The following is an 11,406-nucleotide window of genomic DNA, read 5'->3' on the forward strand; positions in this document are numbered from 1 at the left end:
TGGCAGGTCACCTGATCATGAAAGGAGATCAGGTAAGTCAGGCAGGACCTGCCTTTCCCAACACTATGTTGGCTGGGCCCAATCCCCTGATTTTCCTGCATGTGCTGTGTGATCACACTCATGATCTATTCCATCCCACTACAGAAGCTGACCTGTAACTCTGGGCCTGTAACTCTCTGGATCCTCCTTCCATCCCTTCTTGTAGATTGGCTTCATGCTGGTCAGCCCTGATCTCCCTGGCTGTCCAGGACTGATGACAAATGCAGAGCAGCTCAGTGAGCTCTCCTGTCAGATCCCTCAGTGCCCGTGGGTGAATCCCATCTGGTCCCATGGACTTGGGTCTAATGGCTCACAAACAAGCTGCTCACTACTCCCTCCTGGATTACAGGAGGTCAGTGCTGCTCCCTGTCCCTGTGTACCAGCTCAGAGTCTGGTTGCTCTAAGGATAATTGATCTTTCTGTTAAAGACTGAGGCAAAGAACCCAAGTACCTCAACCTTTTCTTTGCCCTTAATGACATTGTCCCCCCATGCATCCAGTAACTAATGAAGATTCTCCTAGACTCTCCTTTTGATGTTAAAGTATTTATAAAAACAATTTCTACTTCACAGTGGTGGCCAGATTGAGTTCCAGCTGAGCTTTTACCTAATTTTCTCTCCTACCAAAGGAGATCCTTGACCTACCATCATCCTTGTACTCTTCTCGAGTTGTCTGCCCCTCCTTTCAAAGGTCATAACCTTTTTCCCTTGAGTTACAGCAGAAGCATCCTATTCAGCCAGGAGGAACAGGATGACCAGGCTGGTCTTCCTCCGGCACATAGGGACAGTCTGCTCCTCCGCCTTTCAAGATTTCCTCTTTAAAGCATGACCAGTCTTCATGGGACCCTTTTGTTATTAAGGACAGTATTCCAAGGGAATCTCTGAACCAGTGTTCTGAATATGCCAAGGCCCACCCTCCAGAAACCCAAGGCAGAGATTTTGTTGTCCCTGTTCCTTACTTACCAAGGGTTGGGAACTATCATTTCACTGTGCCCAAGACAGCCTCCAACCACCATCTTCCACCAGCTCTTTTCATAAACAGCAGATCTATAAGGCCACTGCCCCTGATATGGTCATGTTGTAGTTCAGGAATGGTGTTCCCCCATTTAGCACTTCTACTGAAACACTCAAACCCATGCACAGCTTGCTCAACTCCTCCCAGCAGGAGGTAGATGAGAATTAGAGGCACAAAAGATAAAGATCAGGGATTGAGATGAGAACAATTTACTGGGAACAGCAGTGAGGTAAGAAATGGACAGTACCAATATTGATAATGTTTTGTGCAGGAAAGATGATCAATTCACCGGCAAATGCCCACCCCACGAAACCTGATGTTACCCTGGATGGAAAGGACCCCCATGTGCCTCCCCACCTGTGTAGGTGTGAGGTGGTACAGGACAACCTCCAGGTCTGAGTTATGCCCCTCCTGGCTACAGCAAAAAATTACTGTCCTGACCAGAACCAGGACAGCTCACTTAGCAGCTGTCCTTTGTCTTCCACACACTCAGGAACCTCCTAGACTGCCGCCTCTCCCCTGCTCATGTTTTCAGCAGACATCCCACAAATTAGTCTCCCACAAGAACAAGGGTAGTGATTGTGAAACACCAGCCAGCTCCTTACAGAGCATTTCATTTGCCCCTTTATCCTGTCTGGGTGGTCTGTAACAGACTCCCCCTGGGATGTCTGCTTCATTGGCCTTTCCTTGATCCTTACCCACCAGCACCCAACCTTATCATCACTGCCCTTGAGCTCTGTAAGTCAAAACTCTCCCTCATGTACAGAGCCACTCCACTGCTTGCCCCCTGTCCCTTCGGGAAGAGCTCATGACCATCACTGCAGCACTCCAGGCATGGGAGTCATCCCACCATGTTTCTGTACTGGCAAATATGTCATGGTTTTCCTACTGAAAACTGCAGTTCTGCACAACCACAGTGGCCCAGGCTCACAAAGGAAGTCTCCAGAGACTTCCCTGGAATCTGCCATATTTACAATTGAAAATAAATGTAGAGCCACACGATCCTTTACTTCATAACATGTTCCTTCACTTCAGTAATTGCCACATGCATTCCCCAACAGCTGCAAGAATGAGAATTTAAAATTTAAACATTTAAGTAAATTCTCTCTACTGAAAGAAAACATCATTCAAGTGCATTTAGAAGTTCTGCCATGGAATGCTACTTCCCTCTTGCCCCCCAAGGACAGGTCTTGCCTTGGTCTCTGCTTCAAAAGTTGGGAAGAAAAAAAAAGAAAAAAAAAAGATGTAGCAAATGCACCTAAGGATCTATCCTGCAAAATACAGTAAATATATGTCAGAACCTCCCAAGAAAGCAAGCAGCTTTCCTTTTCAAAGAGAATTCTCTTTCATGGAATTGTGTATCCAAGCCAAAGGAGAACCTATGTTATTAGACGGCCTCCCACCACAAGAAATGCTGTTCTATCAGCCCTCTGCCTGCCCATGACCAGGAACTGCAAACCAGACAACAGTTAGAAAATAAGGAGCCTTCCTCCTCATGGATGCAGAAAAGCTGCAGGAAGTTCACCTCGATTTCATCAGCGCAATCAAGTACAATGATACAAACTTATCTTTTGACCAAGAAGATACCAATTGTTGAACTGTTGCTATATTCCACCCTCAGATCTAGCATAAAGGCCAAAGCCTTCACAGAGCTTCTTGCAACTGAAAAATATAATGCTTCACACAATCTGGCAACAGACTGTTCATAATTAGCATTTATTTGATTTTAATACAAAATACTGTTAAAAACAAAGTAAAATTAAAAAACAGGTTAACACTACATCTTCTCATAAGTTAATTCATGGCCACACACAGTGCATGTCTTTTTATATGTATCTTCATCAATGTTTTCTTCTGGTCCGTATTCATGTTCATGGATACTGGCTTGTTTCTTCCATAAACTACTCCTCACAGCACGGCGGAGTTCTGGTAAAAAATACAAGAAAATTTTAAAATTTTAATAAATCTTAAAGAGCATTCAATAAAACTCAAGTAGCCAGCTTCCTGAGGCCTACAAATGACAATATGCTTGCTGCCTGTCTTCCACAAGGTCTGGGAAAGAATCTGCTCTTGCAATAACAAGTTCTGACTTGCCTTGCAATCCTCACCTTGTTTGCATAATTTAAAGGCCAAGAACTACACTGTCATGGGATCTCATAGGCAAAGATTTTCCATCTGGACTAAGGATGAGTTGCTTGCTGCTTTTTCACACAAAGCCATTCAAAGTTATCCAAAAGGGGTCGGTGGAACGTAAAGGAAAAGTTTTTATAGAACACCTCATTTATTTTACATGACCAAGAAAGAGTCATTTTCATTCAGGTCACAGTAAGCCTCCCAAATGACTTGGCATTCTCTAAGCTTTATGCCCAATAATATGAGTTGCCTCTGCAGCATCGCAGTGAAATCTGCGGGTTCTCTAGAGCGCACAAGCTGGCAGCAGGGCCCAAGATATTATCCGGATGTTGCAAGCGGGTGGCAAGAATACTGAACAGCAAAATGTGGTCACATTTTGAGCCAAGCCATTCAGGCTGCAAACTTTGTCACGTTAAGGCCTGTGCTTGCACTGAACTCTGGCATCTCGGCTACAGTCTGCTGCCAGTCCTTCAGCGTGCACAGCATCAATGGCCCGGACAGGGGTTATTTGTGCAATCCCAAGTTCTGCCTCCTTCAGACAGCCCTGGTACAGCCAGCCTGGGCTTTCTGCCCTTGTAACCACCACCCAAGCAAAGCATGGATGCTATAGGTGGTACAAAAGGTTCCACCCATCAAACACTCCTCTAAATAATACTTTAGAGGAGAAAAAAGCCGCAGAGCAATTTGCAGTAAAGACAGCTGCTAGGAATACTGTGAACAACTGAAAAACCCATTTCATTACAGTCATTTCACCTGAAGCCTATCACAGATCTATAACGCACTGCTACAAAAATTAATGTCTTCCACTAGTCAAAAGTATCAGAAGCAATCCATGGCACATTCCGGGTCATACCCAAACATTCAAAAAACATTATAATGAACCATTGCAATTGATTTCTGTCACATAACGTCCACAAAGCAACAGGGGAATTAAAGTTGGAAGGGACCTCAAGCCCTGCAGTCCAACACTGCCCAAAATAGTAACCTATGAAGTCACACCAGACTGCTCAGGCTCACCCCCAATCCTGAAAACCTCCATACTACCACACTGCGTATTTTCTCAATAATTTATTCAGATGCAGACACAGGTTTAAACAGAACTGTACTTCCCTTCAGGTACTGAAGTATGTAATTTTAATGCTTTACCTTTAACTTTCTTGTCAAACTTCTTCTGTTTCATCTTCTCTCTGCTATTACGGCGGAGCTCCTTTGCTTCTTGCAAGGCTTCTTCACTACCCCAGACTTCAAGTGAACGCTTGATTACCTACAGGATGGACATAAATGCCTTTTTTGTTTCCTGAAACGATAAAAGTAAACTATTCTAACTTACAAATTTAATTTTTCCCTACATACACATAAACGAACCAATCTTGCTCTGCCTCCCACCTGTCTCTGCTTGTCTCACAAAAGACTGCACTCCTTCCACCAAAGAGGCGACACTGGTCTTTAGTATCAGCTGAATGTAACTTAGGAAAGCTTAAGCCCAGCTCTAGTTTTGTCCATATTTTACTAAAGCAGTATGATGGCTATCAAGTACCAAACAAGAAATGCCAAGAGCCCTGGGGAATCCACTTGCCTTTCCTGCCGCCTCTGCAGGCAAAGCTGTGAACGCAGCTACAAAGGGCCACAGACAGCTGCAGCTGCCCCGTGCACTTCAGAGTAAAACTGAAGGGCCATGTGCTTTGTGACTTGTAATTGTGCAACCCACTAAAGTTCTGCTCAATGAACATCTTTAAAATGCTCTCAAAACCAGACATTTCCACAACTTGGACTGCAACCATTTAACTTTAACAAGCTATACATAACACACTTAGCTTTGACAAAACCATTCAGGTACCAAGTGACAACCAAAGCTGTATAAAGGTTAAAAAATGTCTGAAACACACTCAGTTTCTATACCTGTAGTTTTAAATAAAGTTTCATTTCACCCCATCGTGAATTATGAGGGTTTTTCTTCACAATGAATCTGAGTACTGGTTCCCTCTTGTCTAAGTCACAGTCTTTAAGCAGATACTCTTCTTTTGCTTCTGTCCTTGTTATAAGCTTATGTTTATCTTCAACATCTCTGCAAGATGTAAAATAATGATGAGAAAGCTACACCCTAAAACCACAGGTTATTAACATCTAAGTCCCCATCCCTTCTAACATTCCTGAAATACAGGTAGCCCTAATACCCTCAGTTTTATATGCATGCAAATAACTTTGGATTCCAACTGCTTAGCTAAACTCCAGACTAGATTTACTGAAATTAAATGTTTTAAAAATTCCCATTTCAGCAAACATACACTGAGAAGCCTGCTCTTCTAGAAAGGCTTTTCTTCTATTTTCTTACAATGAAACTTAAAATGAATAATTTCAGGTATTCATCTAACTCAGATGCAATCCAAGAGGACAGACGCATGAGCCTCACATGGTCAAGAAAGAAAGAATGTGTTATGTGAGACAGATCAGATCACCTGAGAATATACACACTCCATATGGTTCTAGATACCAGAAACTGATTAGCAACACAGAGCCTTTTCTATAATGCAGGACAGTAGGCAGAGAAACCATAAAAAAAGGCTTTAAAGACAGTAGCCTTTACCAGATAATGAAAAACTCTGTAAGCACAGCAGCTTTTATGAGTTAATGGAAAAAATTACATTTACGCAATCCTGACTGAAGTACAACTTGAATCGCTGGAGCCAAAAGATCTGCCAAACACTAAGTGCTAACAACGGTCATCAAGGAAGTACTGCTGTAAATGTAGCTGTACTAGAATTCAAAGTTCACAGTTACAGCTAATGCACCAAGGACACACTCCAGCCATCAGCTACAAGAGCTCAGACCAAAGACTCCACAAGCTCCAAGCTCCTTTCCCTACCTACTGTAACTGCTGAAACAGAACTTTGCCTGCAATGACTGCAAATTGCCTACACCACGTGCACAACCCTAACCACTCCCTCCAGTAAATGGGAAGGCGCCCAGAACAAGCTTTTTTTTTCATTCACCCAATTCATTCTTACACACATGGGCAGCTGGCTGCTGCAGTTGGTTTCATTGCCCTGGTTATCTTGATGGCTTTTGGAGCGTTTTCTGTGTTAAAAGATAAGAGCTTGCTCTCCCTCTCAAGGTCAAACTCCTGCTTACCTCGCAGGCCAACCAGTAACCTCCCATGGGGGCTCTGCCCTTTGGCTGCTGTGCTTCCAGCACGCCCATGCTGACCAAAGTACCAACTGCACTTGAGTTAAACACTGGGACCACAAACACTCTCCTAATCCCTGCTCCACTTCAGGGTGGGTATTTGTGTTGCATCAGGTTTTCAAATGGCTCCAGTCTGCAGCCAGACATAAATTTTCACACTGACAAACACACCAACTGCTCTCACGACATCCCATTACCATAATGTTGTATGAAAATCCACTGACGTACCCTATCCTAAGGCAGGCTTATGAGACAATTTGTGAATTAATTCCATAATGGAACTTGCACAGGGTATCAAATTAAATTTACATTTTTTTAAAGTTACTGAAATATGTCTCTCTTGCTGACAGTCTCTTTAAACGACTGTAACTCACTGAATTATAGCCAGCAATCTTTATGTAAAATAGTGTTTTTCTCTCCTGATTATTTGTAATACCTGCAATTATCACATGTTGCCCAATCAAAGTGCTGCATAAGGTAGGAGTCCATGAATTCTTTGCCACAGTCTCCACAGATGAGATAGTCAAATTCTAGCACGGGTGCTAATGGAAAGAAATATTTTTTAAAGGGACTACAATGATAAAAACAAGCATCTAGAATTGGTATTACAGGCAATTTTACTAGAATTCACATAAGCATATTACAAACTAGTTTCACTCTGTCCAAGTTTTTCAGAACAGTACAGTACACATTCAAACCCATTACCACACAATTCAATGTCTGTTGGAATGTTTTCTCCCAAGTCAAGCATTTAGTACTTAACTTCAACATTTAAATGTGTATTTAACTTAGCCATTGTTAAAAAAATTCTCCACACTTCTCTCACAAAGCGCATCAAATCCTCTCCTGCCACTTCCTCTGTTCTGACCCTCCTAAAATATGCCCTGATTTACAGGGGACATGCGGGCAGAAACGGGAGGAAGCAGAGAAGGGATTCAGTTTGAAGAGGGTGGCTAGAGCAGGAAACTACAGGAGCCGCGCTGGCATCATAGTTCTCTCAGCTCTGCTCCAGTTTTTTTCCTAGCTCAGCCACACCTGCCTCTCCCTAAACGAGCTCAGTGGAAGCCTGGGGCAGTTGGCAAGGTTCTTGTCCGTTCCAGCTGGCAGAAACGGAGGTGGATGGCCAGAGAGCTGCTAGGAGTGGAATGGGGATGGAGCTCCACTACAATCCTCTCCCCAAGCCCTCTCAGCACTGCTCCAAGCCCAGACTCATCTCAGCGCCAGCCACTGCTTCTGGCCGCATCCTCAACGGGCGGATCACCTCCAGCGTCATCACCATCTGCTTTTATGTTCCACAGGACACCAAGAAACACCGATTCGGGCAACAACAGCTATAAGGAACATTCCTTGAACAGTAACATCGGAATTCTATCAGAAAATTAACATTTCTATACAGTTTTGAAATCCGAAAGCGAGGTAGTGCAGTGAAATTTTAGGAACACCTGGAGCAGAAGATTAATGGTTAACATGCAGCACCATATATTTTAATTGCGTTTGCATTTATAGCAGATCCGATCCAGCAAAGACGACATTTTATGTAAATTCAGTCCTACTAGCGACAGCCGGATGCTCAGTACTTCACAGTCATTTCATACTCTTACATCACATTCCATCATTTAAGGCAGTGCTCCCGAACACGAAGACATTTTATTAAGACAATGACGTTATGAATTACACAGCAAAAAATACGCCCAGTGTAAAGGCATCCCAAATCTACTTAAATTTATTGTTAAACATTAGCCCATCTAAAGAAGCAGGGCTGCTAATTGTTTACACCGTTAATGAAATCTGGTGCTGATTTCTAACAAAGAGATACACTGCACCAACAGCTCCGCAGCTGATACAAGCAGAACAAAGCAAGACAAAGACAATCCCAGAGAAGAAAGTCGATCTATTTTGGGACCCTTACTTCTCCATTTGCTTTTTTTGGGGGGGAGAATATTGCAAGGCAATGCGCTGAAATCCTCCACCGAACGATCAGTAACTTGGCGCCAGCACGTTTTATAACGATAAAAGCTGGCACTGCAGCAGCGCTCCGGTCTTGGCACAAACCACATAAATCCCAAAATTCCCACAACCGACGAAGTCGCGAAAATTTATGCTCATGTCGGTCTTAAAACTCAAATTCCCCGAAAGAAATAATGGATATAACATTAATGGGGGAGAAAAAAAAATTAAAATGTGCTATACCCAAGGGCACTGGTTGTGTCCCACTTCCGCGGCTTAAAATTCTTCATTTTTAATTACCCCGCATTTGCTATAGCCGATTTAATGCTGAAAAGAATCGGACGCGCCACTAATCGAGCACATCCAGAAAAACGTGTGAAGGAGGAAAAGGGATATCAGCAATTAAAAGAAAAGAAAAGAAAAAAAAAAAAGGGGGAAAAAGAAAGAAAAAGAGGGTAAGAAAGGAGAGTAAAAAAAGCCCGGGAAAAAAAAAGGCGCCCATCCATCCCGCCCCGCTGGCGCGGCCGGAGCCGGCTCACTGTCGCCCCCGCGCCTTCCTGCCCTCCCCCGCCAGCCCCGCGCACGCGGCGCCGCCTCCTCCCGCCGCCTCCCCGCCAAACCCCCGCCGCTCCCTACACGTTTTTTTCTTAATTACCGGGTGGATGCACGATCTTCTCGCCGGCGCCGCGCTCTTCCTTCTGCTGGCTCTCCTCCTCCTCCTCCAGGAAGAATCCCCCTCCCGTGTCCACGACCTTGGGGAGGGCCCGCGCCCGCGCGCCGCCGCCTGCAGGAGCACAAACGAGGCGGGCGCTGCGTTAAAGCGCCGCCGCCGGCAGGGGGCGCGCGCGGCCGCCCCCACCGCGCTGCGCGCGCGAGGCGGGGGGCCGCGCGGAGAGCGCGCGCGTGCAAGAGCCCCCCCCCTCCCCCACACATGTGGGGGGAGGGGGGGCCCCTCGCGCGCCGCGGCGGATTCTCCCCCCCAACCCCCACCCCGCTCCAGCCACCCTACCGCACTCCCACCCCCCCGCCGCCCCCACCGCCCCACGGCCGGCGGAGCCACCCTTTCCCCACATCTTTCCCCTCTCGAAACCTCCCCCCTAGAAAAGAGAAAAAAGGGCGCGGGGACTCGCCCGTTCCGCCGCCGCCGCCATCCGACCTGCGGCAGGGTAGGGCCGGGCCGCCAGCCGCGCCTGCCGCAGTGCCAGCGCCCGCTGCCGGTTCCGCTCGATCTTCGCCAGCGCCGCCGCTGAGAGGTGCGGCCGCTCGCCCGCCGCGGTCGAAATCTTCTGCTCCTGGTCTTGCTCGTGGGCCGGGGCCGCGCCCGCCATGGCGGCGGCGGGAGCGACGGAGCCCCGTGGTCCCCCCCGCTCCGGCTGCCGCTCTCGCCCTTCCCCTCGCCGAGCCGCCGCCGCACTGCGCCTGCGCAGGGCGGGGGGCGGGGGTGGCCACAGAAGGGGCGAGGCCGCCCGCGCAGGCGCGCAGCTACCGCCCCGCCCCTCCTCGCGAGCCGCCAGGGCGGGGGCTCCGCCCCGCCGCCGCCGCGCGGGGCGCGCCGGGAGGGCGCGCGAGGGGGGAGGGGAAGGGGGGGCGCGCGCGGCCAGGCGGCGGGGCGGGGCCCGCGGCCCGCGTGGCGCGCGAGGGTGGGGGGTGGGGGGCGCGCGCGGGCCGGGGTGGGGGCCGGTGTCGGCCCGGGGGGGGCGGCTGTGCCGGGATCGGGACCGGCACCGGCACCGCGGGACCGGGGAGGGGACGGGCTGGGGGAGGGGAGCCGATGATGACCCTGCGCTTTCTGCACCGTCCCCCGCCTCGGGCCCGAGCGGCCCCGTGGAAAAAAAAAGCCATAAATCCCGCCCCGCCCGGCAGGAATTCCTCAGCAGCGTCACCCAGCAATGCCCCTTTTGTCCGCCCGGCCCGGCCCCGCCACAGCCCTGCGCGAGGCTGGTTCTCGGCCGGAAACGGCCCCGGCCACGTTTTCTGCCCTGAAAACTCTGCAGGAGCACTCTCCCCACTCCCTGCTCCTCCTGTTCGCGGCCCGCCGTGTCCCAGCCTCGCTCGGCATGGGCAATAAGCGCTTTCTTAACAAAATCCCCGTCCTGCCCTTAATGGTTTCGCGTGTTCTGTGCAAGGGAGGACAAATGGAGGCTGCAGCCTCCCTTACTGACGAGGGACGCGCAAATGGCTTTGTCATGCAAATGTGGCTCTAAGCCACTTTCATATAAAGCCACTTAATGCCGAGCAGCCAGTGATCCTCGCCCGCCCGTCAGGCAGTGCCTGCCCTGTCCTTGAAGGAGCGGAAATGGAGGCACTGGCACAGATGCGTGCTCCCTGCCTCCATGCTGAAACGGGATGACCTCAGCACGCGGAGAAACCTTCCTTCCCTCCCCCCCATACAACGTTCCCGTCCCCCTCCACCAAAAAAAAAAAGAAAAGAAAAAAGAAAAGCTCGCTCTCTTCCGTGAAACTAAACTAGTTTCCTGCCAACCCTCCCTTGCTGCTCCCAGAGTACGTCCCTTGTGCCTCTCCGTTCAAATGCCCGCGGTAATTACCTGCATGGATTGTGTTTCTCCTGTGTCCTAAAACATTTTATTTCTTTTTAGCTTGTCGTCCTCGCTTGGCATTAACTTTCGACAACAGCCAGCAGAGTGTGCTATGAACGCTGAGAAAAGAACATCCTGCTTCTGGGAAATTTATATATATATCTCCATATATATATATACACACATATATATACATACGTACAGAAATGCAGATGAAGACATTTTAAGTGGTTCTAATACTTGCATGAGTGGTAGGTAGCTCCTCCCGTCAATTAAAATACTTCTCTTGTCGCAGATCACAGAACCTCTTCCTTAAAAATTAATAACCAAGTCATACTAAACCGTCTGCTTTCAGCGAGATTGCTTTCCAGTGTTTGTATAAAGTTGGAAAAGTGCCACAGTGGAGATGTCCAAATACGTTTCACAGTCAGAGAGAAGGATCTAGAACACAAGGTATTTAATAGATGAAAATGCAAATCGTAACCCCAGCGTACAGGAAGCAGCTTATGCAATTATACAGTATGAGCATTCGTTTCTCCAACCTCATTACTCCC

General features: G+C 48.0%; 1 protein-coding gene across 3 annotated transcripts; it reads right to left on the reverse strand.

The window, feature by feature from the left end:
* Positions 1-2,749: 2,749 nt before the first annotated feature.
* Positions 2,750-10,973, reverse strand: XPA (XPA, DNA damage recognition and repair factor). Of its 3 annotated transcripts, none has more exons than XM_074532631.1 (7): positions 10,862-10,973; positions 9,446-9,734; positions 8,971-9,099; positions 6,805-6,910; positions 5,085-5,250; positions 4,332-4,449; positions 2,750-2,978 (listed from the first exon to the last, which is right to left on the reverse strand). In XM_074532631.1, the coding sequence occupies exons 1-7, from the start codon at positions 10,865-10,867 to the stop codon at positions 2,830-2,832; spliced, it is 963 nt and encodes a 320-aa protein (XP_074388732.1). In that variant the 5' UTR covers positions 10,868-10,973; the 3' UTR covers positions 2,750-2,829. The 3 variants fall into 3 exon arrangements, with proteins under 3 accessions (XP_074388732.1, XP_074388733.1, XP_074388731.1); XM_074532632.1 differs by having other exon boundaries at positions 9,472-9,734; positions 10,862-10,961; XM_074532630.1 differs by lacking the exon at positions 10,862-10,973 and having other exon boundaries at positions 9,472-10,413.
* Between the last annotated feature and the right edge of the window lie 433 nt (positions 10,974-11,406).

This window comes from Zonotrichia albicollis, chromosome Z, assembly GCF_047830755.1.
Source record: "Zonotrichia albicollis isolate bZonAlb1 chromosome Z, bZonAlb1.hap1, whole genome shotgun sequence".
NCBI classification, from domain to species: domain Eukaryota; kingdom Metazoa; phylum Chordata; class Aves; order Passeriformes; family Passerellidae; genus Zonotrichia; species Zonotrichia albicollis.

Bases quoted from the DNA above. Each gene is read 5' to 3' on its own strand.
- XPA (XM_074532631.1), bottom strand. The intron at 6,911-8,970 runs GTAATTAAGAAA...TCTTTCCATTAG, and splicing joins GAAGATCGTGCATCCACCCG to CACCCGTGCTAGAATTTGAC. The intron at 4,450-5,084 runs GTATAGAAACTG...TCCATCCTGTAG, and splicing joins AACTTTATTTAAAACTACAG to GTAATCAAGCGTTCACTTGA.